The 27,337-nt window shown below is 40.9% G+C and overlaps 1 protein-coding gene across 2 annotated transcripts in view; it reads right to left on the bottom strand.

The window, feature by feature from the left end:
- Nucleotides 1–1,377: 1,377 nt before the first annotated feature.
- The window catches only part of AP1G1 (adaptor related protein complex 1 subunit gamma 1), a gene marked incomplete at both ends in the record, with an annotated part of 74,080 nt that continues 48,120 nt past the window's right edge, over nt 1,378–27,337 (bottom strand). For both annotated transcript variants that reach the window (XM_080704135.1, XM_080704136.1), the window contains 12 exons: nt 1,378–1,479; nt 3,421–3,519; nt 7,025–7,185; nt 7,543–7,650; nt 13,788–13,914; nt 14,104–14,245; nt 15,413–15,517; nt 18,639–18,766; nt 19,681–19,770; nt 19,946–20,068; nt 23,480–23,534; nt 24,954–25,094. In XM_080704135.1, coding sequence (XP_080560261.1) covers nt 1,378–1,479; nt 3,421–3,519; nt 7,025–7,185; nt 7,543–7,650; nt 13,788–13,914; nt 14,104–14,245; nt 15,413–15,517; nt 18,639–18,766; nt 19,681–19,770; nt 19,946–20,068; nt 23,480–23,534; nt 24,954–25,094 — 1,381 coding nt within the window. The remainder of the gene's footprint in view (nt 1,480–3,420; nt 3,520–7,024; nt 7,186–7,542; nt 7,651–13,787; nt 13,915–14,103; nt 14,246–15,412; nt 15,518–18,638; nt 18,767–19,680; nt 19,771–19,945; nt 20,069–23,479; nt 23,535–24,953; nt 25,095–27,337) is intronic.

Genomic DNA, 27,337 nt, shown 5'->3' on the forward strand with positions numbered 1-27,337 from the left:
TTTAAAAAGCTCACATCTTTAATGCAGATATTCATTAGATTGGTCTCTTCCAAGAGACTGATTTCTCAGATTCAGGAAAGTATATTCCTACCCTATGGTGACCAGAAGACTTCTCTGACATAGGGGGCAAGGAAGCTACAAGGCTTCATTCCAACACCATAAAGTACAATATAGGAAAGATTTCTTTAACCGTGTGGTCTTTATTTCAGTGCCAGTGTTACAGATACAACACAAATGTTCCAGTTAGAAGAAGGAATTCAAACGGAATGCCAAGGTCCAAGCCAGGCTCGGGAAATAAAAAGGGAGGTCTGGAGTAATGGATGACTCCTCTGTGCTCCAGGATGAGTCTGATACTCTTCCTACGGGCAAAGGTGTTTCTGTTAAGGAGCCTGCTCTTTGAAACTGGTGGACTCATCTTTCCACCCATTTACCACAGTTCAAAGGGGCATGTGACAGGCCTGGGAGAAACTTTTAAAATTTGAGATGGGAATCAGGTCATTAATAACTATTAATTTATCTTTTAGAAGGTGTCCACTTTGCACTTTAAGGGAAATCAATTTTGAAAATCATAGAGCATATTCATGACTATAGCTAGAGAATGGAGAGAAAGGGAAGCTGGAAGAGCCTTGGAAATTTCTATTACAAATAGAGCACCATATCCTTCATGCCAAATCTCAACAAACGCTCTTTTTAACTGCATCTGTCCAGTGTTTACAAGTAACCTCTCAAGGTCTGACCAGTTCTTGATAACAAACATACATACATACATGTGTGTGTCTGTGTGTATACAGCAATGCACAGAAAAGGCTACCAGGAGCCTAATGCCTCTTTCACACACTGGGGGAACCAGTAGAAAAAGGCAGGGCTCCCTAATGTCCACTGTTATCTTTCCATTCCAAATGCCAGATGGAAAGCGCCTGAAGATGGTAACCAGCTAGTGAGGAATAAATCCCCCACCTGCCCAGTCCGCAGAGAAGCAAGAGTAGAAGGAAGGGGCCACTCTTGGCTGCAGAGACAGGCCGAGTGTTTCCTCGCCATGAATTCCAGTCTTCTCCTCCAGACCAGCTGCTCAGTGCCTCGGGCCTAGGGAATGTCAATTCTGGCTGCAAATGTGGGAGGGGTGGAGAAGTGCAAAAAGGGGGGAAGAGGTGGAAGAGTGCCAAGCAGCCTCCAGAACAGCCAGCCTCAACGGTGGAGGAGAGGACATTAGTCTTTAACAATGCTTCAAGGTCAGCAGTAACTTCAGGAAACCCTCCTCAACAGTTCTCTTCAGCTCCTGATGCCCATGGTACAGTTGGGGGACTTGCCAGCAATCACAACCTCCTTCCCAGAGTTCCTTTGATTGAGTGGGATAAGAATGAGAATGGTGCCAGACCCTCACTGCCAGGACTGAGGGGGAAAGTTGTTCACCTCTGCTAGGTCTTGCATTGCTGAGCCCTTGTGATTATAAGTGAGCTTGATCCGCATCCGCAACTGTTGCTGTAAAAGGGAAAGAAAATCACAAATTAATACAATGGAATAAATCCACAACCTGTCCATAAATAGAATATTTTGGAGGGTGGAAGTTAAGATCTCACTCTGTGGCCCAGACTGGCCCCCAAACTCCTGGACTCACATGATCCTCCTGTCTCTGCCTCCCAGGTAGGTGGACCAACAGGCATGTACCACCATGCACAGCTTCACAAACACTTTCAATGTTAAGAGACAGTGAACTACTTCAAAGCAAAGCTGTCTCTTTAAAGTGGCATACAGGCTGGGTATGGTGACACACGCTTATAATCTCAGCATTTGGAAGGCTGAGACTGGCGGATCGTGGTACACGAACACCTTCAGCTACTTAGTGAGGCCCTTTGCAACTCAGTGAGACCCTGTTTCAAACAAGGAATAAAAAATTGGGCTGGGGATGCCAGGCGTGGTGGCGCATGCTTGTAGTCCCAGCATTTGGGAGGTTGAGACAGGAGGAACGCAGTTCCGGATATCCTCAGCTACTTAGTGAGGTCCTTTGCAACTCAGTGAGACCCTGTTTCAAAATAAAGAATAAAACATAGGATTGGGAGCTGGGCGTGGTGGTGCATGCTTGTAATCCCAACATTTAGGAGGCTGAGACAGGAGGATCCAGGTTCACAGGAGGATCCAGGCCTCAGCTGCTTAGTGAGACCCTTTGCAACTCAGATAAAAAAAAAAAAAAATAGGGCTGGGGGTATAGCTCAAAGGTAGAATGCTCCTGGGTTCCAACCCAAGTACAGAAGAGGAAGAAGAGGAGAAAGAAGAAGAGGACGATGACGATGATGACACATACAGGCAAACAAACACCACCAAAATTGCCTAGTAATCTCATTTTGAGCTAAGGAGGCAACATCCATGCCACCAAGTAGAGGAAATGCAGCTCCAAAGCACTCCACGGGCAAGGAATGCATTAAAGAACAGAACCACGTTCCTAGTAACTAACAGTGCTGAGTGCTTTCCCAATATATTCTACCTCTGTATTCAAATCTTTAGGATATGAAGTGCACACACATTCATCTTAAGCTCTACATTCAGATACACTGCTGCTGAAAGAAAAAAGTTCGTTTTAAAAGAACAGTTATTAAGCATGTTTCATATGGCAGATTTCAAATACTAATGCTAATCCACTAAGAAAATTTTTACTCTATGTATCATATGGTCAAAGAAATCTGTGCTTATACAAACAGAAGATGTTCAAAATACAGTAACCAGCAGAGGAATGGCAAAGTGTTACAAGGAGAAATTTTTGCTGGTATTAATAAAGACTACTAGAGATCATGGAAGGAAAAAAAAAGAGATCCTTTGAGCCATTTTTGAAAACTGCTTGAAAAACAGTTGCTTAATTACTATTAAGTAAAACAAATTTACTTGAGAAAATAAAATACCACTTAGTTTCAGTTTCTAAAGCCACTTTTTTCATTTGACTGATTTTTTTTTTTTTTTTTTTTTTTTTTTTTTGTGGTGGTACTGGGGATGGAACCCCCTTCTACCTCCGGGCTACACTCCCAGAGAACTATTTTATATTTTATTTGGAAACAGGGTCTCTTAAGCCAGCGCAGCTGGCTTCGAACCTGAGCGATCCTCCTGTCTCTGCCTCCCAAGCGCGGGAACAAGGAAGTTAGACATTTTTACAGATCTCTAACTATGAATCAGAAAAACACACAGCAAAAGTTTATCTCAAGAAATAAGAAGCCAGGCATGGTGGCGCACACTTGAATTCCCAGCATTTGGGAGGCTGACACCAGAGGATCACGGTCACCACACAGCCTCAGCTAATTAGTGAGGCCCTTTGCAACTTAGTGAGACCCTGTTTTAAGGGTTTCCAGGAACCCTAGTACCACCAAAAAAAAAAAAAAAAACCCAAGAAATAAGCATATACATTGCTGAGATACTAGCTTCAAGTGTGCTACTCACCTTCTGTGGGTTCAGAACTTTAATGACCTGTGTGATGGTCCCCGTATTAAATGCTGGGACAATGCTGCTGCTAGGAGACAGAAGCTGCAGCTGGAATGTCTACAGGGAAAGAAAGGAAAAGCATATACAGTATAATGTAAGAGATGTCAACAAATAAAAGGACACTCAGCTGATGGGTCATATTGCAGATTTACAGTTTGTTTTCAGAGCGAAGCAATTCATAGTATGTGCATTTGTAAAACCCCTCTGTAGGTTATCAGTCATGAAAATTAGCAAGGAGACACTGTCCCCTGTCTGGTAGAAGGAATTTTAACCTGATACTTTTCAAAAGGTGACCAATTTTTGTTTTAGCAACTTCACTACTGTACTACTAGTTACTACTGTAACTGATCAATCATAAAAGTAAAAAGTTGATATGTGTGGCTTTAAAAAACACTCCAAAAGAAATGCTTTCCAAAAATAACAAACCAACACACTGGTCACTAGCTATAGGCCCTTTAGCTTCTGCGTAATTGGATCACTAGGCTCCAGAGATTTGAACTTTTGTTTTCCAAAGCCTGCATGATGTGGGACGTGCCATGGCCTCCTCTTACAGGAGAGGTGAGGAAAGGATGGAGGTGGCGGCTGGTCAGCATGTAGGTGGACACATCAGGATCGACCTAGTAGGAACATGTGGCCCTAAGTGAAAGAGCACATGCAGAGCGAGCCTGTCAGCAAAGACCTAGGTGAGCCAGACACCCTAACTTGGTGAACGCTGGTGAGGTTGGTTGGTTTGCTTACAGGGGTGAGAAATGAAAGTGCTATGGGCAATCTAGGTATACTGTACAGTACTAGGTAGCCATTCTATATACTATGACTTATTATTATTATTATTTTTTTGGGCGGTACTGGGGATGGAACCCTTCTACCTCCGGGCTACACTCCCAGACATATATATTTTTTTAAATTTGGAAACAGGGTCTCTGAAGCCAGTGCGGCTGGCTTCAAACCAGCACGATCCTCCTGTCTCTGCCTCTCAACCACGGGGATTACAAGCGTGCACTACCACGCCCGGCTATAACTTTAAAAACCTTTTCTGAGCCAGGCGTGGTGACGCACACTTGTAATCCCAGCACTTGGGAGGCTGAGACAGGAGGATCGCACAGGTTAGAAACCATCCTCAGCTACTGAGTGAGGTTCTCAGCAACTTAGTGACACCCTGTTTCCAAATAAAGTATAAAATAGGTCTGGGAGTATAGCCCGGAGGTAGAAAAGCCCCTGGGTTCCACCCTCAGTATAAAAAAAAAGACAGAATCTAAAAGCATAGATGTATTATACTGGATCTATTCATAATTATATTGTTAAGATGAATTATATGTGTTCAAGTATTAATCATTAACTACATTGCATTAAATCTAACAAGCTATCAATTATAATGTACATCATTCTTATTTTTGTGTGTGCAGTATTAGGGATTAAACTCAGGGGTGTTCTATCTCTGAGCTACACCATTAGCCCAGTTTGTATTGGAATTACAAGTGTACATCACCACAGCTGGTTTCACATCATTATTTGAAATAACATTGAGGGGGGAAAAAACAGGCTGTCCATTAAACTATGGTAAGATACCAATTTTAATATGTACGTCAATTTCAGAGATATGAAAAAATGAGTGAGAAGCCGGATATGGTGGTGTATGCTTGTAAAATCCCTGTACTCGGGAGGCTGATATAGGAGGATCACAGGTTCAAGGTCAGCCTCAGCTACTTAGTGAGACCCTGTTTCAAAATAAAGAATAAAAAAGAAGGCTGGGGTGTAGCTCAGCAGTAGAATGTCCCTTGGTTCCATCCCCAGTACCCACCTACCCCCCCAAAAAAGAGGAATGTAGCTCAGTGGTAGAGCTTGCCTAGCATAGCAAAGCCCATGCCAAAAAAAGTACCTATAGAAGAATCTATGAAGTATAACACTTTGAAGTTTATGTACATCTTCATTATGCACTACACAGTATAAAATCAAGAATAAACCCATGCTTCAATAGTGAATTTTGTCTTTCTAGTTTGGCAGCCTAAAATAACAAGTATAAATCTCTAAATTGGCCAGACGTGGTGACACAGGCTTGTAATCACAGTACTTGGGAGGCTGAGACAGGAGAACTACAAGTTCACAGAGAGCCTCAGCTACTTTGTAAGACCCAGTTTCAAAATAAAGAACAAAAAAACCAGACTGGGGGTATAGCTCAGAGGTAGAATGCCCCTGGGTTCAATCTCCAGCACCACATGCACACAATAAAAGTGTGTTATCTGAGCCAGGCGTGGTGGCGCACGCTTGTAATCCCCGCGCTTGGGAGGCAGAGACAGGAGGATCGCGCAGGTTCGAAGCCAGCCGCGTGCACTGGCTTAGGAGACCCTGTTTCCAAATAAAAATGTAAAAATAGGTCTGGGAGTGTAGCCCGGAGGTAGAAGGGCTTCCAGGAACCCCAGTACCACAAAAAAAAAAAAAAAAAAAAAAAGTGTGTTATCTGAATGCTATACTTCCTATTTCACTGTAAAGGTCAGGTTACCAAAGCCTAAACACCAGTGTTTGGTAATAAATGGCTAAACACCTATTTTCAAAAGTAATGTTACTAGAACAGAGCCACAGTTGGTTCATTGACAGACAGCCCATGGCCTTTTCTGCAACTAACAGAAGAACTGAACAGCAACAAAGAACATGTGACTTAAAATAATTACTGTCTAGGTTTTCCCCCCCCAGTAACCAGGGGCATTCTACCTTCAAGCTACACTCCCAGCAATATTTTTTTATTCTTTATTTCAAAACAAGTTCTCACTGAGTTGCAAAGGGCCTCACTAAGTAGCTGAAACTGTCTGCTAACCACCATCCTCCTGTCTCAGCCTCCCAAATGCTGGAATTACAAGCGTGCGACACCACGCCCAACTTTACTACTTAGCTTTTTACAGAAAAACCTTGCTCACCCGTTCCTCATTCTAAAAATGTTTGTGTTCATTCTTAAAAATGAATATAAACCAGGCATGGTGGCACACACCTGTAACCCAGTCCTTGGGAGCTTGGGACAGAAGGATTAAACATTCAGCACCTTAGCAAGACTATGATCAATTTAAGGAGACCCTGTTTCAAAATAAAATATAAAGACAGGCATGGTGGCCCACACTTGTAATCCCAGCATTCAGGAGGCTGAGACAGGAGGAATGGAGTTCCAAGACAGCCTTAGCTACTTAGTGAGGCCCTCTGCAACTCAGTTGAGATCCTGTTTCAAAATAAAGAATAAAAAATAAGTCTGGGTGTGTAGCTCAGAGGTAGAATGCCCCTGTGTTCAATCCCAGTACCACAAAAATAAATACTCTTTAAGATTTCTAAAGACAAAACTTCAATTCACAAAAACAAATAGTCACTATCAACAGTAAGCCAGGTATTAATTTTAAAAAATCATTTCTACCACTTGCATATTAAGAAATGGAAAATGAATGACATGCTTCAAGGAACCATTATAATTTCAATATTGAGTTAAATCTTTAAATTTAATCTCTAGACATTAAAATCCTTCACCAAATGCATGAAAAAAATCAGCTAGTCTTTAATTAAAGGAGGTATGAAGACATTCTACTACCTTTGGTACTGCAGCCTGGAAAACAAAGTCCGTCATGTCTAGCTCTGTGCTGTTGGAGGCCTGTATCGTTATCACGGTTACACTGGGGTTGGTATTTGACCGTTCAAAGGTGAATTCTATCTTCAAGCCATTCTTACTGTATGCTGTGATGGAAGGGATGCCTGAGAAAATACAGGAATACCAGTCTTATTGCAGGTGGCCCAATTCTTCAAGAATGATTACTTCCTTTTCTTAAAAAGCACCTCTCAAGCCAGGCACGGTGGCGCACGCTTGTAATCCCAGTATTTGGGAGGCTGAGACCAGAGGATGCCAGTTCGCGGCAGCCTCAGCTACTTAAGTGAGGCCCCCTCTGCAATTTAGTGAGACTCTGTTTCAAAATAAGAATAAAAAAAATAGGGGAGGGGGTATAGTTTGGAGGTCAAATGCCCCTGGGTTCCATCGCCAGACCCACAAAAAAAAAAAAAGCACCTCTCTTTGCTCAGTGCTCTAGGTCATGATGGTAACAATGATAACTATACCTGCAGCAATGTCATTGAACAGAGGCTGTGATGAAAGGCCGTCCAACAGGAAGGGGGGCTGGGATATCTGTGAGACTGAGGCAGGGGTGGGAGCAGCAGCAGGAGCACCTAAGGGAAAAAGGGCAATGTCAAATCAACTTCAGCCAGCAGAACCAACTTATAAAGAAAATAGAGAATTATGATTTTAGGAAAGAATTACTTCATGCCTAGATCAAAAATGAACAGAACTAAAAATTCAAATATTTTAGGCTGACTAAAATGTACCATTAAAAGAACAAACCGGAGCCAGGAGTGGTGGCACACACTTGTAATCCCAGCATTTGGGAGGCTGAGACAGGAGGATCAAGTTCGCAGACAGCTGCAGCTACTTAGTAAGGTCCTTTGCAACTCAGACCCTGTTTCAGAACTAAAAATAGGGCTGGGGGTGTAGCTAGGAGGTAGAATGCCTCTGGGTTCCATTCCCAGTACTGCAAAAAAAAAGATTAATAATAATAATAATAATAATAATAATAATAATAATAATATAAATAAAAATAAAAATAGTGTTGTGGGTACAGCTTGGAGATAGAATGCCCCTTGGTCAATCCCCAGTACCACACACACACACAAATCCACAAGATTGAAAAAGAGAATCAACAAAATAACAGGGTAAAATTTTCACCTATTAAGGCTTTTAATTATTATTACTTTTTTTGTGTGGTACTGGGGGTGGGGCTTTTCTACCTCCAGGATTTACTCCCAGGCCTATTTTATATTTTATTTTAAAAAGGGTCTCACTAAGTTGCTGAGAGCCTCGCTAAGTAGCTGAGGCTGGCTTCAAAACTATGTGACCCTTCTGTCTCAGCCTCCCAAGTGCTGGGATTACAAGTGTGCACCACCACGCCCAGCTTCACCTATTAAGGCTTTTTTTTAAATAATATATACTGAGTATGGTGGTGCATACCTGTAATCTCAGTACTTGTAGACTGAAACAGGAGGGTTGCAGGATTCAGCAACTTAGTGAGGTCCTTCCCAACTTAGTGAGACCCTGTTTCAAAATAAAAAATAAAATAGGATTGAGGTATAGCTTGGAGGTACAATGTTGTCCCTTGGTTCAATCCACAGTACCACACCCAAAAATCTCTCAAGATTGAAAAAGAGAATCAACAAAATAATACTGCAAAATTTTCACCTATTTGGACTTTTACAAAATAATATATATGCCAGGCGTGGTGGCACACGCTTGTAATCCCTGCGCTTGGGAGGTGGAGACAGGAGAATTGCACAGGTTCAAAGACAGATGCGCTGGCTTAGGAGACCCCGTTTCCAAATAAAAAAATATAAAAAAATAGGTCTGGGAGTGTAGCCCGGAGGTAGAAGGGTTTCCAGGAACCCCAGTACCACCAAAAAAATATAAATAACAACAACAACAACAACAACAACAATAAATGCCAGGTGCAGTGATGTACCCCTATAATCCCAGCACTTGGGAGGCTAAGAAAGGAATATTGCAGGTTTGAAGCCAGTCTCAGCAACCTCATGAGGCCCTCCATAACTTAGTGAGACCCTGTTTCAAAATAAAAAATAAAGCTGGGTGTGGTGGCACACAGTTGTAATCCCAGCATTCAGGGGGCTGAGACAGAAGAATCACAGTTAGCGGACAGCCTCAGCTACTTATTGAGGCCCTCTGCAACTCAGTGAGACTGTTTCAAAATAAAGAATAAAAAACAGGGCTGGTGGTATATCTCAGAGGTAGAATGCCCCTGGTTTCTATTGCCAATACTGAAAAAAAAAAAAAAAAACCCACACAAAATAAAAATAAAAAATAAACTTGGACTGGGTTAGGCCCTCCCCAATTTAGGGAGACACTGTTTCAAAATAAAGAAAAAAAGCCTGAGCCAGGCATGGTGACATACACTTGTAATCCCAGCATTTGGGAGGCTGAGACAGGAAGATCTCAGTTTGTGGCCAGCCTCAGCTACTTAGTGAGGTCTTTTGAAACTCAGTAAGACCCTATTTCTTTCTTTTTTCTTTTTTTTTTTTTGGTGGTACTGGGGTTCCTGGAAGCCCTCCTTCCTCCGGGCTACACTCCCAGACCTATTTTATATTTTTGAAACAGGGTCTCTTACGCCAGCACGGCTGGCTTCGAACCTGCGCGATCCTCCTGTCTCCGCCTCCCAAGCGCGGGGATTACAAGCGTGCGCCACTACGCCTGGCTCAGTAAGACCCTATTTCAAAATAAAAATAAGAGCCAGGCTTGGTGGTGCAAGCTTGTAATCCCCGCGGCTTGGGAGGCTGAGACAGGAGGATCGCACAAGTTCGAAGACAGCCTCAGCTACTTAGTGAGGCTCTCAGCAACTTAGTGAGACCCTGTTTCCAAATAAAATATAAAATAGGTCTGAGAGTATACCTCAGAGGTAGAAAGCCTCGGGGGTTCCACCCCTAGTACCACAAAAAAAAAAGAAAGAAAAAAAAAAAAAGAATAAAAAATAGGGTTTAAGCCGGGCGTGGTGGCACACTCTTGTAATCCCAGCATTCTGGAGGCTGAGACCGGAGGATCGCGGTTCGCGGACAGCCTCAGCTACTCAGTGAGACCCTGTTTCAAAATAAAGAATAAAAAAATAGGGCAGGGACTGTAGCTCAGATGCCCCTGGGTTCCATCCCCAGACCCTAAAAAAAAATAAATAAATAAAATAGGGTTGGAGATGTAGCTCAGAGGTAGAATGCCCCCTGCATTCATTTCCAGTACCAAAAAAATAAAAATAAAATAAAATAAAAAATAAAAAAAATGGGACTTGGGTATAGCTCAGAAACCAGGTATAGGCCCCTGGGTTCAACCCCCAGTTCTGGCCCCCGCTAAAGGATGAGGAGTACAGGTGAGAGGTAGAATGCCACTGGGTTTAATTCCCAGTACCAAAGAACAAAATAATATGTAATACTGTACAAATAAGTGGCCATATCAATTGAAGCCTAAGTAGTACATAGTATTTACCAAATGCCTGCCTACTATGTGTCATGCACTGAATGGGTCATCAGTCCTCACAAGTGTCCTAGGAATCATTCCTATTAATCGTTATTTTAACCAGATTCAAAAAGATTGAGTAACTTAGTCTAAAATAGTATTCTAAAATTAAGAGCAAATTGAAAATTGGCATTTGTTGGAGCAACTAGAATAAGAAAATCCAGAAACATACAAAATATCGAACAGTAGAAACTAAGTAAATAATAGTGCAAACTTCATTAAAAAAAAAAAAAAACACTAGACAAAGCCGGGCGTGGTGGTGCACGCTTGTAATCCCTGCACTTGGGAGGCTGAGACCGGAGGATCACGCAGGTTCGAAGCCAGCCTCAGCTACTTAGTGAGGCTCTCAGCAACTTAGTGAGACCCTGTTTCCAAATAAAATATAAAATAGGTCTTGGAGTATAGCCTGGAGGTAGAAGGCCCTGGGTTCCACCCTCAGTACCACCAAAAAACAAACAAACAAAAACACTAGACAGCTATTTAAAATTGTGTGTGTGTGTGTGTGTGTGTGTGTGTGTGTGTGTGTGTGTGATGCTGGGGCTAGAACCCAGGGGCATTCTACCTTTGAGACATACTTAGTCCTGAAAACAGAGTCTCACTAAGTTGCTAAAGCCTTGCTAAGTTGCCGAGACTGGCTGTAAGCCTCCCAAGTACTAGGATTACAGGCATACACTACTACACCTGGCTTAAAAATTATAATTTTTTTTTTTTTTTTTTTTTTTTTTGTGTGTGTGTGTGGTACTGGGGATGGAACCCAGGTACATTCTTTCTGAGCTACACTCCCAGACATATTTTTTATTCTTTATTTTGAAACAGGGTCTTATTACGGTGCACAAGGACTTACTAAGTAGCTGAGGCTGTCAGCACACCTGTGATCCTCCTGCGAGCCTCCTGTCTCAGCCCCCCAAGTACTGGAATTACAAGCATGCACCACCACACCCAGCTTCTCCTTCCTTCCTTCCTTCCTTCCTTCCTTCCTTCCTTCCTTCCTTCCTTCCTTCCTTCCTTCTTTCCCTTCCTCCCATTCTCTTCCCTTCCTTTCTTTCTGTGGTACTAGGGATGGAACCCAGGGGGTTTCTACCTCCAAGCCACACTCCCAGACCTATTTTATATTTTATTATTTATTTATTTTCGTGGGTCCGGGGATGGAACCCAAGGGCATTCGACCTCGGAGCCATACCCCTCCCCTATTATTTAGTCTTTATTTTGAAACCGGGTCTCACTGAGTTGCAGAGGGCCTCACTAAGTAGCTGAGGCTGTCCGTGAACCACGATCCTCTGGTCTCAGCCTCCCGAATGCTGGGATTACAAGCGTGCGCCTCCACACCCAGCTTATATTTTATTTAAAACAGGGTCTCACTAAGTTGCTGAGAGCCTAAGTAGCTGAGGCTGGCTTTGAACCTGTGCAATCCTCCTTTCTCGGCCTCCCAAGTACTGGGATTACAAGCATGTGCCACCACACCCAGCTAAAATTATAATTAATTTTAATTATTCAGACTAGGTACTGATATGCTTTTCTACTTTTTCAGTACAACTGTCACATCTGAGGATTTGAAATTGACTATCTGTAAATGACTCAAAGGTATATGACAAGAAATATTTTGAAATCTTATTAAGATATACAAATCATAAGTTCTGTGAGCCTGTAAAGTCAGAACAAAATCATGTAACCTGTGATCATTGAGCCTGGCTGACCATTTAATTCCCTGATGGCTGTTTTCTATTCCAGGTCTCATATCCTATACCTTCCCATTATATTTTTTAAAGAGACATTTTCAACTATACTTTATATTACAGTTTAAGATAAAATTTATACACCACTGTGATATTCTCCAACTCAGAGGTTCATAATAGTGCTTAACACATCAATCACAAATGTCTTTCATATATAAACAAAGACAAGTAAAAATATTCCCAAATGAAAGTTATGTTTGAATTATAATTAGGATGATTTTCTCCAATTTCTTTAATAATAGGAAAAGTAAGAGTAGGGAGAATAAAAGGTAGGTAATAGGTTAATCACCACAAATTGCAATAGTTACGGAAAATAAACCATGAATAGAAAGAAACCTAGAAAAAGCCATGTCTTAGCCAGATGTGGTGGCACATGCTTGTAATCCCAGTACTTGGGAGGCTGAGACAGGGAGAACTGCACAAGTTCAAAGACAGACTCAGCTACTTAGTGAGGTTCTCAGCAACTGAGTGAGACCCTGTTTCCAAATAAAATATAAAATAGGTCTGGGAGTGTAGCCCGGAGGTAGAAATACCCTGAGTTCCATCCCCAGTACCACAAAACAACAACAACAACAACAAAAAAAAAAAATGGGTGGGGACTGGCTGGGTAATGTGTGCGTTTATGTCTACACAAGTTTTTTACCCCATTATGATGTATAAATACAATGGACTAATAAAAATTATATTAAAAAAAGAAAAAGGGGAGAAAAAAGTCATATCTTGCAAGGTATTTTGGCACAGGCCTGTAATTCTAGTACTTGGGAGGCTAAGACAGGAGGATTGTAGATTCAAAGCAGCTTCAGCAATTCAGTGATGCCCTCAGCAACTTAGTGAGACCGATTCCAAATAAAAAATAAAATAGGGCTGGGGCTATAGCTCCAAGGTAGAATGTACTGAGTTCAATCTCCAGCAGCCACAAAAAAAAAAAAAAAGTAAAATAAAATAAAACAGCTGTGTCTTTAGACACCAACTAAAACTAGAGGTAACTTGTAATATATTCTTTGTGAACCTGGAAGAAGTCTCTTGTATCTTAAAATTCTATGAGGCAGGCGTGGTGGCGCACGCTTGTAATCCCAGCATTTCAGAGGCTGAGACAGGAGAATCGCAGTTTGCGGACAGCCTCAGCTACTTTGTGAGGCCCCAAATAAAGAATAAAAAATAAGACTGGGGGTGTAGTTAGGAGGTAGAATGCCCCTGGTTCCATCCCCAGTACCACAAACAAAACAAAACAAAAAACCATGAATAATTTACTCTCCTAAAATTAAACACGAGCCTACAGTCCTTGTCTCAGCCTCCCAATACTGGGATTACAGGCGTGCGTCCATGCTGGCTCTATGCACTGTATCTTAGCAGATCATTAGCATGACAGCCTATATCCCAGGTGTGGTAACAACTCTATTCTTCTCGCTTAGGTTTTTCTATCTTCAATCAATTCATGTGCTGGAGAGTCTATGTTTTCCTCATGGCCTCTATCACCAATCAAGCCTTAAATAACTCCAATCTAGCCTCACCTGTAAGTGAGATGTCTCCCAGCAAGTCAAGAAGTTCTCCACCAGCAGAAGCTGGTTTGCTTGTAGGCGCAGTTGGAATAACGGGTGTTATGTCATTTCCTCCCAACAAATCCAATAAATCATTGGCCTAAACAAGGAGATAACACCCCAATTCATTAGTTACTTGACTAAACTACAAATAAGGCAAAGCTCTTTTAAGACCTTTTTAAAAAGGAAATTATCAGTCAATCTAGACATTAAAGGGAATCAGCCAAGAAATAAGCTACAAGCAACTATAAGATTATTAGGAGCTCCAGACAAGCAAGGGAAAGACTACCTGGCTGGTGGGTTGTGGCCCCGAGGGTGGTGGTTTGGTCTCTAGTGGAGCTGGTTCTGTCTCTCCATTTGTTTGCACAATCTCAGTAGGGCCATTTGTGGTCACTTTTTCCATGACAGGCATTCTCTCAAGTAGGGCAGACCTAGAAGAATCTGAAATGGTTAAATTCTAGGCAATTAAACTAGGTTCCCTACCCAAAACAATTACTGTTAGCTATTTTGAAAACTAACATGTAAAACCATCGCTCTTTATGTCCCAATATATACACTAAAACAGAATGTGAATTATAAGAATACATGAGCTAAATTCCTGGCTAGATTAAGGGCAGACCAAAAAAAAAAAAAAAAAAAACTTACAAAAACCAACTGTCTACCCTAAATGACAATGCCTATATTTCAATGGAGGAGAAACTGGAAAGCAAGAAAAGTTAATAAGTATTGACACTCTACAATCAAGAAAGTAGATATACCCAGGCAAGGCAGCCAACACCTATAATCCCAGCTACTCAAGGGGTGGAAGAATAGCAAGTTCCAGAGCAAATTACCATGATCCTGTCTTAAAATTTAAAGGGGAATGGGATGTAGCTCAGTAGTATAGTACTTGCCTAACATGTACGAGGCCCTGGGTTTAATATCCAGTACCACCACCCTCCAAAAAAGTAGATATTCCGTAATAAAAGAAAAGCACATGGCTGGGCGTGGTGACGCATGCTTGTAATCCCAGCATTCAGGAGGCTGAGACAGGAGGACCATGGTTCACGGACAGCTTCAGCTACCTAGTGAGGCCCTTTGCAACTCAGTGAGACCCTGTTTCAAAATAAAGAATTAAAAATAGGGCTGAGAGTATAGGTAAAATGCCTCTAGGTTCCATCCCCAGGACAGCAAAAAATAAAAATAAAATAAAAATAAAAAATACACACACCAAAAAAAGAAAAAACAAAAAACCAACAACAAGCTGGGTGTGGTAAACAGCCTTAGCTACGTAGTGAGGCCCTCCACAACTCAGTGAGACGTTTCAAAATAAAGAACAAAAAAATTGGGCAGGGGATATAGCTTGGAGGTCAAATGCCTCTGGGTTCTATCCCCAGACCTGTTAAAAAAGAAAAAAGAAGAAAAAGAAAGGCACACACTAAAATACTGAATGAGATCTGGCAGAATAGAAGATGACGAAGCAGAAGTGGCCAAGCAATGAGAACTAAATAGGGTTGTGAGACCCATGCTATACAGCACCAGGAATGAATCTTCTTTAGGGATTAGCATGACAACTCAGGATGCTAAGGCATACGCACTGCTGAGTTTCTTTGGCTTACCTCATATGGTCATATTTCTTAAAAAGTGCATTATATTCTACTGCCCTCTGCTGGAGCTCCACATCAATGCTGCTTCCGTAGATGGAAACTACTTTCTTAATTCGGCTATAGGACAAAAGAACAAGTAAATCAAATACTTGAAAAGAAAATTCATTAACAAGCATGAATGGTTAAAATTCTGACATACTCATCTTTTGTTTTACATAATTTTTCAAAAACAAAACACTTTTACCTTCATCCACCCAGCATTCATCATTTATATATTCTAAATGTAACATTAAGATTTTTGTCTGCTAAATATCCTATATCCTAAAACTTGCTAGACAAAAGTATCAATTATTACTCTGCCACAAAAGAAGTTTGTATAGTTCATTCTCTTCTTTAGTATTTTTTTCCTATTTTTGTGGTACTGGAGATTGAACTCAGGGGCAATCTAACTCTGAGCTACACCCCCAGCCATACTGTTTTATTCTTTATTTTGAAACCGAGTCTCATTAAATTGTGGAGGGACTAAGTAGTTGAGACTGGTTGCAAACCTGCAATCCTCTGTCCTAGCTTCCCAAGTATTGGGATTATAAGCACGCACCACCACACTCAGCTTTAATAACTTTAAATTAAGCTTCAGCATCAGAATGCTAAACTCAAATTTTTCCTTCCTTCCTTTTTTTTTTTTTTGTGTACCCCAGGGGTGTTCTATCTCCAAGGTACACTTGGAGGTATATTTTCAGTTACTCTAAAATAAACGACATGATACCAGTGTAGTCTTTTAGTATAATTTCTAGTGAATCTTAAATAAGGTAGACAATATACATAGTATACCTTGTTCATCTACATTTTATTTGATGCCCTTCTAACATTCAGTGTTAAGAGCCATCAAACGGTATATATGAAACATATTCTGCAGTATTAAAGTATAACATAAATGCCTTTATTGAACTTTTTTTTTTGTGTGTGTATGTGTGTGTGTGTGTGTGTGTGTGGTACTAGGGATGGAGCCAAGGGTATTCTACCTCTGAGCTACACCCTCAGCCCTAATTTTTATTCTTTATTTTGAAACAGGGTCTGAGTTGCAAAGGGCCTCACTAAGTAAGTAGCTGAGGCTGTCCGTGAACCTGGATCCTCCTGTCTCAGCCTCTTGAATGCTGGGATTAAAAGTGTGTGCCACCATGCCCGGTGTCAAATTTTTCTAGTTAACAATTTAAAGAGTAAATAAAAAGTACCATTTCTTGTCGACCTTAAATTAAATAAAGCATAAAATCTAGAACTATGTTTGCCTTAAATATGCTTGTCTAGAAAACTGACCCTAAAATCAACTTTCTTCAAAATGAAAAAAATAAATTTCAAGATGTACTCACTAAAACACTCAAGATACATTATAATAAATGGATTGGCATGGTGATGCATGCCTGTAATACTAGTAGAGGACTGCAGGCTCGAGATCAGCCTTGGTTGTGTGTGTGTGTGTGTTTATTGTGTGTTTATACGGGACTGAATCCGGGCATTCCATTCTACCTCCAAGCTGCGTGTGTGTGTGCGTGTGTGTGTGCGTGTGTGTGTGTGTGTGTGCGTGTGTGCGTGTGTGTGTGTGTGTGTGTGTTACTGGGGATGAATCCCAGGGGCATTCTACCTCCAAGCTACACAACCTGTGATCCTCCTGTATCAGCCTCCCAAGTACTGGGATTACAAGTGTGCACCACCATGCCTGGCAAGTCTTGGCAATTTAGTGAGACTCTGTCTGGTTTTTGTTGGTTTTTTGTTTTGGTACTCAGGACCAAACCCAGGGCATTCTACCTCTCAGCTACACCCAGCCTTAATTTATTTTTTGGTTTGAAACAGGGTCTCGCTAGGTTGCTGAGGGTCTTCTTTTTTATTTGCTAATGGTGTTCTTGACCTGCAATCCTCCTATCTCAGCCTTCTAAGTACAGACTGTGGATTACAGGTATGGCTAACTTGTTTAAAAATAAAAACAAAATTGTGCTGGAGTATAGCTCCAGAGTAGAATGCCCTTGGGTTCAATCCTCAGTATACCACCCTCCCCCCGGGTGTGCATGTATGTGTGTGTACGTATTTGTGTGTGTACGTGTGTGTGTGTGTGTGTGTGTGTGTGTGTATTTGTGTAGATGTATAAAGCCAACACCTTTATAAAGGCAAATAACTTCTCCACTTAAAAAAAAAAATTGGTGGGGTGGCACACATATTCAATCTCAGTACTTGGGAGACTAACAAAGGAGGATCAGAGGTTCTAGACCAGCCTTGGCAACTTAGCAAGACCCTGTTTCAAAGTAAAAATAAAAAGTGATAGGATATAGCTCAGAAGTAGAATGCAACTGGTTCATTCTCCCAATACCAAAATAAATAAGTAAATAGAAGAAAGGTACCAGAAAGTTGATTGTAAAAACATAACTTTTTAGATTAAAATAATCCACAGTAGGCTCAAATTTTCAAGAAAGACTTTTTCTTCTTCTTCCTCCTTTGAGCTACACCCCCAGCCCTATTTTTTTATTCTTTCTTTCTGAAACAGGGTCTTACTGAGTTGCAAAGAGCCTCACTAAGTAGTAGCGGAGGCTGTCCTCGAACTGCAATCCTCTTGTCTCAGCCTCCTAAATGCTGGGATTACAAGCACGCGCTACCATGCACAGCTAAGAAAGACTTACGAAGCCAAGTATAGTGGCACACGCCTATAATCTCAGTACTTGGGAGGCTGAGACCGGAGGATCACAGGTTCAAGGAGAACCTTCTTTAGCAAGTATGAGACTCTTATCTAGGGGTACCCTGTTCCAAAATAAAATAAAATAGGGCTGGGGGTATACCTTGGAGGTGGAATGCCCCTGAGTTCAATCTCTACCAACACACACACACACAACACACACACACACACACACACACACACACACACACACACACACACACGCACCCATTAAGACCTACAATTTTAAAAGTTTAAGAAGATAATTGCAACCCCTTTTCCCTTCCCACAATTTCCTGGTCCTGGTGTTGAAATCATATGGGCAAGCTACATTAGTCATGTTTATCCTGGTGGAGTGAGGGGAGAGCAAAATACTAGTGAAATAAGGATTAACTATGAACTGATCGTTGTGAATGGAGGGAATTGAGAAAGCGCAAACTCATTTCATCATCCTATTTTCTATGCTTGAAATTTTCCACAATAAAACATGTTTTAAAGTTACAAAACAATCTATTCATCCTACTTTTCCTCAATACTCACTTTACAGTACAGGTGAATCGAGTAGAAAGCTTCATAATGGCAGTAAGGGCATAACCTCGGGTTACAGAGGTGGACATATTAGAGATTAGGACACTTTCTAAAATATCCAACACTTCATCCTCTGTTACCTAAGGGCAGGGTGGGGGGAGAGAGAGATCAGTAAAAATATGAATCTGAGTAGCAAGTCAGAGGATGCTGCCTACTATTAAAAAAGCCTTGGGTGCAACTATCAATAAGAAACAGGGAGAAGGGAGGCAAAAAGGATGGTAAACGACTACTCCAGACTGAAAGGCGTATATACTACAGATTAAGTGGCAGAAGCAGAAAGAAGTAAAAGATACAAAGAGTTCAGGGGTTATTGCCACAACTCTCAATTCATTCCTATGATAAGCAAATGGAAACATGGGTATGTCTCACTTCTTGCTTACCAGCCAGAAGGCCAAAACTAAACAAAACAAAAAACACATAATTCAGTTTGCTAGAAAGGAGTGGGGCCTAAAAAAAATCTAAACCAGGTGTGGTGGCTCATGCCTGTAATTCCAGCATTGGGAGGCGGAGACAGGAGGATCATAGATTCGAAGCCAGTTTCAACACCTTAGCAAGGCTATCAGCAACTTAGCAAGATCCTGTTTTCAAAATAAAAAACAAAACAGGGCTGGGGTGTAGCTCAGAGGCAGAATACCCCTGGTTCAATTCCCAGCACCACAGACACACAAACACAAGGGGAAAAAAAATTTTTTTTCTGTTTGCTTACTTGTTTGTCTAATTCGATTTTTGGTTTGGGTGTTAGGGGTGGAACCCAAGGCTGTATATGCACCTTACCACTGAACTACATTCCAAGCCCCCTAAAGTGGTTTTAAAATCTCATAGTAACCTAATAAGTTCCATCTCCAAAAATAGCAAGTTTCCCAATATAATTGTAGAATTACTTCTTTACAAACATTTCAAAAAATCCTTTATCAACTCCCCATTAAACACTAATCTCCAAAAACCAAAAAACACCATTTTCTCCTCTCCTTTGTAACCAAGAGATATGAGGTACCTGAATAGGCTCTTCCTCTTCACACTGGCCAGATACAAGAAGATCACCATATTCACCTATACACCACGCAGCCACTTGTACCAAAGGTTGCTGTCAAGAGAAAGCCAAGAACTTCAACACTTTACAAAAAAACCCTGTTGTAGATTGGTCACCTAATTGTAGAGGTCAAAACTGAGCACATATCGAATGTGAGTAACAGTGACATGTCAGGAATACAAAAGAAGAATTGTTCCCAAGTAGGAAGAAAAGCAAATTAAGTACTCACTTGAGAATAATCCCCAAGAATTGCTTTGTACAAGCGCTGTACAGTATAGGCATGCATCTCTACACTGTTGGTTATTAACTGGATCAAATTGGGTACTGCATCATCACGAACGTAACTTCCTGCCTAGAAGGAAATGCAGAGTTACCCCTAGAAAACACAGTAGTCCTAACAAATGCTGTTTTTAAGGTGTAGCTCAGAAGTAGAATGCCCCTGGGTTCCATCCCCAGTACTGCAAATAAAATAAAATAAAATATCCTCAAAGACAGGTCTGGTTTCAATTCTGAGGTCCATATGCAGCTCAAACTTCAGAGTCTTACTCAAATATTTTAAGTTTTTAAATTTTGTCAAAAAATAAAATCATTTCTTGGTTCAAATTAAAAGTAAAATATAAAGGTTCAAATTTTCAAGAAAGACTTTTCCTATTCAAAATAGGTTAGACCTAAGAAGGTGTAGTGGTACACACTTGTAATCCCAGTACTTGGGAGGCTGAGACAGGAGAATCACATAGGTTTGAAGCCAGCCTCAGCTACTTAGTGAGGCTCTCAGAAACTTAGTGAGACCCTGTTTCCAAATGAAATATAAAACAGGTTTGGGAGTGTAGCCCAGAGGCAGAAATCTCCTGGGTTCCATCCCCAGTACCCCTTCCCCCACTACACACACACACACACACACAAACACACACACACACACACACACACACAGAAAGGGTAAAACTAAAATTTCCAAAATTTAAGACATTCATGGGAGCCATGTGTGGGGACACACGCCAGTAACTGCAGTACTTGGGAAGCTGAGAAAGGAGGATCACAGGTTCAAGCTTCAGGAACTTAGTGAGACCTTCTGAAACTTTTGCAAGACCCAGTTTTATTTATTTTTTGTGTGGGGGAGGGGGTTGGGGGGGAGGTTGGGGATGGAACTCAGTGGCATTCGACCTCCCAGCTATACTCCCTGCCCTGTTTTTTTATTCTTTATCTTTAAACAGGGTCTCACTACGTAGTGGAGGACCTCACTAAGTAGGCTGGACGCGAACCACAATCCTCTGGTCTCAGCTTCCTGAATGCTGGGATTACAAGCAAGCGCCACCATGCCTGGCTCCCAGTTTTAAAATATACAAGAGCCACGCATTGTGGCATCTGCCTTGTAATCCCAGTACTTGTGAGACTGAGATAAGAGGATTGCAGGTTCAAGATCAGCCTCTGCAATTTAGTAAAACTCTCAGCAACCTAGCGAGACCCTGTTTCAAAATTTAAAAATTTAAAAAGGGCTGGGGGTATAGTTCAGAGGCATAGCATCCCTCAGTTTTATCCCCAGAACCAGAAAAAGAAAAAAAAAATTAAAAAGAGTTGGAGTATAGCACAAAGGTTAGAATACAATACCCAGTTTCAAGAAAGAAAAAGAGAGAGAGAGAGAGAACTACAGGTGTAGCTGAGTAGAACAACTGCCTATTATGCATAAGGCCCTAAGTATGATCCTCACTACCACAAAGAAAAATGTATGGCAGGTAAAAAGTGATGTCTCATTTTTATTTTACTTACTATTTCTTTTTAAAAATATTTATTTATTTACTTATTTTTGTGGTACTGGGGATGGAACCCAGAGGCATTCTACCTCCATGCTACACCCCTAGTCCTAGTTTTTATTTTGAAACAGGTCTAAGTTGCAGAGGGCCTCACTAAGTAGCTGAGGCTGTCCACGAACCTGGATCCTCCTATCTCAGCCTCCCAAATGCTCAGATTATAAGTGTGCACCACAATAACCGGCTCTGATTTTTTATTTTAAAACAGAGTTTCACTAAGTTGTTTAGGGCCTTGCTAAATTGCTGAGGCTAGCTTCAAATCTATAATCCTCCCAGGACTGGGATTAAAGGCATGCACCAACACACCAAGGTTCTGGTTACTATTTCTTTTTACTAGTACAGTGTTTTTTTTTTTTTTTTTTTTTTTTTGTTGAAGGTACTGGGGATGGAACTCAGGGTCCTTCTACCTCCGGGCTATACTCCCAGATCCATTTTATATTTTATTTGGAAAAAGTGGAGAAAGGGTCTTGCTAAGTTGCTGAGAACCTCACTGAGTAGCTGAGGCTGGCTTTGAACCTGCACAATCCTCCTGTCTCAGCCTTCCAAGCATGTACTACCACTCCCAGCCTTAGTACAGTATTTTTTCCAATGTTAATTATCCATTTTTTCATTGCCAATTATCCTATCAGAGTATTTGATTTTCCTATTATTTGCAAGTTATAGATTAAAATTTTTTATATGTAATCATATGCTACAATGTTTTCCCCTAGTTGGCCACTGCATTGTAGTTATGTAGATGTTTTCTCTTTTGCTAAGGTCTTTCTTTTTCTTTTTTTTTTTTTTTTTTTTTTTGCGGGTCTGGGGATGGAACCCAGGGGCATTTGACCTCCAAGCTACACCCCCTGCCCTATTTTTTATTCTTTATTTTGAAACCGGGTCTCACTGAGTTGCAGAGGGCCTCACTAAGTAGCTGAGGCTGTCCGCAAACCACGATCCTCCAGGTCTCAGCCTCCCGAATGCTGGGATTACAAGCGTGCGCCACCACGCCCGGCTTCTCTTTCTTTCTTTTTCTTTCGTAGTGGAATTGAACCCATGAGCATTCTACTTCCAAGCAATGTCCTCAGTCCTATTTTATTTTTATTTGGAAACAGGGCCTCACTAAGTTGATGAGAGAGTCTCACTACTTGCTGACTGACCTTAAACCTGTGTTCCTCTTGTCTCAGCCTCCCAAATACTGAGATTACAAGCATGCACCACCACACCCAGCTTACTAAATTTTTAATTTGAATGTGGTCATATATATGAACATTTTTATTTATAATATTTACTTCTGGTAACATAATAAAATATAGTTATGTTTTCTTTCTTGTAAATACATTTTCATTTTTACTGTCTAACCCTTATCTATTAACTGAAGGGTGAAGGGTAAACAGAGAAGCCTCAAAAATCTAGTAAACAAAAGAAAGGACACCATCTAAAACAGGAATTATAAATAAATCCTAAATAAATTCAGCCACTCAAAACCCTCTAATAGTTTCCTATCATGTCAAAATAAAATCCAAGTTCCGATATGGTCCCATATAGTCTAGCCCTGTTTATTTATTTGGCTTTAACCCATTCTCTGCTTCTCCCCTCATTGGCTGTGCTCTCTTTCTCTTGCTCTCCAAGGAGGCCACGCTTGTTACCTCAGTTCCTGGTACTCTCTGTTCCCTCTGATTAGTACACTCAGCCCCTGAGATCACTCAAGGCTTGCTGCACATGTCACTAAGTCACGAAGCAAACACTCCCTCCTCCAAGACCTGCTCTACCTGCAGCAGTTGGCTTGTTCCCCCATTGCCTAACCCTCACCAGTCATCATTATATTTCCTTATAGTACTTTTCATAGCATTTATTCCTTCCCAACCTTATGTTACATATTTCCTAATGAATTTCCAATCTCCCTCACTAGAAAGTAAGTTCCATAAGGAAAATGGCTTTGTCTGCCTCACAGAACATCCCAGAACTTAAAGACTACTTACCGTTGTCAGAACTCGCATAATTGTGTCTATATGCCACCGTTTGGAAGGTGCATACCTGAGTAAACAAGGGTACAGAGTGAAAAAAATTCAAACTTGTAAACTATACTGCATTCTATGTCCCGTAGCCTTCTAAGCTCCCTGGTTAAGTGATTGTATCTGGAGACATTATACCTTTAAACCTAGCAGCATTTGTCATTTCAGAGGATGATAAAATACAGTCAACTCAGATGTCACCCACAATACTGCAACAGGAGTTACTGAGTTGACAACTGGCACTTTGTTCTAGTCTCTCAAAAAACAAAACATGCCAGATGTGATGCAAGCTTGTAATCCCAGTACTTGGGAGGCTAGGAGAGTCAAATTGCAGATTTGCAGCCAGCCTCAGCTACTTAGACCCTCGGCACGGTCCTGATGTTGTCTGGGTCAGAGAAAAGTTCTACACACACACACACACACACACACACACACACACACACACACGCGTGCGCGCGCGGGCCCATTTCTAAAGAGGCTGAGACAGGATTACAGGCTCGAGGCAAGGTTCAGCAACTTAAGACTCTGAGAGATTTAGGGAGATTCTATTTCAAAATAAAAACTAAAAAAGTCTGAGAGTATAGCTCAGAAGTGGAATGCCTCTGGGCTCAATCCCCAGCACAAAAAAATAAAAATCTTTGTACAAAATCATAGCCAGGACAAGAGAGGATAAAGAATATAGGAAAGAAAGCATGTGGTGGCCACGCCTGTAATCCCAGTACTTGGGAGGCTGAGACAGAAAGATCGCAAGTTTAAGGACAGCTTCATCAAGTAGTGAGACTCTCATCAACCTAGAAATCCTATTTCAAAATAAGAAAAAAGCCAAGCATGGTGGCACACTCTTGTAATCCCAGTACTTGGAAGGCTGAGACAGAGGATCACAGGTTCAAAACTAGACTCAGCAACTTAGTGACACCCTATTTCAAAATAAAAAAATAATAAATCAGGTTGGGGTATGACTTGGAGGTAGAATGCCTCTGGGTTCAATCCCCCATACCATTAAAAAAAAAGTGTGTGTGTGTCTGTGTGTGTGTAGAACTTTTCTCTGACCCAGACAACATCAGGACCATGAGCCCCTTCCTTTACATTCAGAGGGGAAAGAAAGAAAAAATAGGTATACAGCTGAAATCTTGAAGTACTTCCTCTTTCAAGTGTTACATAGAACTTCAATTCAAATGCTATAATTCTGCTCTCTCTTTGTAAAGACAGCATAGATAAAAGGTTAAAGACAGATATAGGAGGAAATTTTATAAAAGTCAGATTTCCTTTGGCTGTAGCATGCATACTCAACTGCTGATCATAATGGCTTTCTCATAACTAACTTAATTAGGAACTTGAAATAAACGTGACATGTTTTAATCATAATGATTAAAGCATTTCCCCCATGTTTACAAAATGTTCCAAGCACCTTTTAACAATAAAGGTAAAAATTAAATCTTACTTTTCTGCAGCAAGAAAGATTCCAGATGCACAGTCTGCTTTAAATTCTGGCTCACAAGAATCCAGAAAATAAAGTAATTCCTTCATCATGCCTCGGATATTATTCCCATTCACCAGGGCAAAACTCAATTCCATTGCACGCCTTGGGGGAGGGGATTTAAAAAAATCATGATATTTACAGTGGAAATGAAATAACAACCCAGGTGTGCTCTCCCCATTAACAAAGCACTGGCAGATGAATTAATGTCTTTGCATAACCTTGCAAGTCCAAACTTTAAAACCAAGATAACCAAGGAGTTTTGTTCTTATGTAATCTAAGTTCTGCTAGCTTCACCATTCAAAACAATTTTTTTCTTCAAAAATCCCTGAGAAAGCTGGCCGTGGTGTAATCCCCGCGCTTGGGAGGCAGAGACAGGAGGATTGTGCAGGTTTGAAGCCAGCCGCACTGGCTTAAGAGATCCTGTTTCCAAATAAAAATAGGTCTGGGAGTGTAGCCCGGAGGTAGAAGGGCTTCCAGGAACCCCAGTGCCACCAACAAAAAAAGAAATCCCAGCGCTTGGGAGGCTGAGACAAGAGGATCGCTCAGGTTCCAAGCCAGCCTCAGCTACTTAGTGAAGTCCTCAGCAACTTAGTGAGACCCCGTTTCCAAATAAAGTATAAAAAAATAGGTATGGGAGTATAGTGGAGAGGTAGAAAATCCCCTGGGTTCCACCCCCAGTACCAAAAAAGAAAAAAATCCTGAAAGCCAGGAGTGGTGGCACATGCTTAAAATCCCAGTATTTGGGAGACTGAGATAGGAGGATGACAGGTTTGTAGCCAGCCTCAGTTACTTACTGAAGCCCTCCGCAACTTAGTGAGACCCTGTTTCAAAACAAAGAATAAAAATAGGGCTGGGGATGTAGCTTAGAGGTAGAATATCCCTGGGTTCAATCCCCTAGGTACTGAAAATAATTTTTTAAAATCCTTGAGAGATACTCTCCTAATAACCAAAAATACAGTTTGGGTTCAGCAGTCTCTTTTATGAAGCTGTAATTTAGAATACTTATGAGGCTGAAAAAGAGGCAACAAAATTATTACCCAATGATTATTAGTCCTTTAAAAATAAGACATATTTGCTGGGCTGAGGGCACATGCCTGTAATCCTAGTACTTGGGGAGGCTGAGAACGGAGGACTGCAGGTTCAAAGACAGCCTCAGCAATGTAGCAAGATTCTCATCAACCTAATGAGACACCATTTCACAATTTAAAAAGGGGCTGGGCAGCTGCCTGCAATCCCAGGACTTGGGAGGCCAAGACAGGAGGATCACAGGTATGTGGCCAGCTTTAGCTAGTAAGGTTCACAACTCAGTGAGATCCTGTTTCAAAAAACAGGGTATAGCTCAGAGGTACAACAGGGTATAGCTCAGAGGTAGACTGTCCCTGGGTTCAATCTCCAGTACCTCAATGAAATAAAATAAAATAAAATAAAATAAAATAAGGCTGGGGATATAGCTTAAAGATAGAATTCCCCTAGTTTTAATCCTCAGTACAAAATTAAGTGATATAATTATCCACCATATTCTATTTTTATTATACTCTACTTCTTTACAAAGGCAATTTGATATCATTTACATCAAAAGATATGTAGAAAATTAAAACAAAAATAAACTGAAAGAAAAAATGAGAGCATTAAAAGGAAAAAAGGGAACCAGGTATGGTGGCATATGCCTGAAATCTCACTACTTGGGAGGCTATGACAAGAGGATTGCAGGCCAGCCTCAGCAACTAATGAGCCTCTGTTTAAAAAATCAAAAAGAGGGGGGTTGTAGCTCAGAGGTAGAATGCCACTGGTTCAATCCATAGTACCAATATTTTAAAAAGGAAAAGAGGGCATGTATGACACCAAATAAGAATTTTTATAAATGCCTATCAAATTTTCCAAGAAAGCCAAAAATAAAAATAGTTAACATACAAAATCATCCTATGAAATTTTCATACGTGGTAAAAATGTATGAAAATACATGTGAATACTATGCACTGATTTATAAGTATGTACTTTCGATTGTAGCTAACATAAAATACAACAAAAGTTCAACCCTTAGGAAGAACTTACTCATAAAATGCTTAAGTAATTCCCATACATTAATTCAATTGATTTTGTATAAGTCTATCAAGAATATATTCTTCTATCTGCATCTTACATATGACACAGGTAAGGCAATGGAAGGTTAATAAGTAATTTGACCTGGTCTAATAGGGGCACAGACAGAATTCGAAATGAGACAGGTTTGGGTCCAGAGTCTAAGCTCTTACTGTTCTATAGCCAGTCAAAGGACAAAGGTTTCATTTCTGAAATTCAAAGCTCAGTAACAAGCTATAGAAAAACAACAAAATACAGGAGTCAGA

Source organism: Muscardinus avellanarius (assembly GCF_963383645.1).
Source record: "Muscardinus avellanarius genome assembly, chromosome: 10".
NCBI classification, from domain to species: domain Eukaryota; kingdom Metazoa; phylum Chordata; class Mammalia; order Rodentia; family Gliridae; genus Muscardinus; species Muscardinus avellanarius.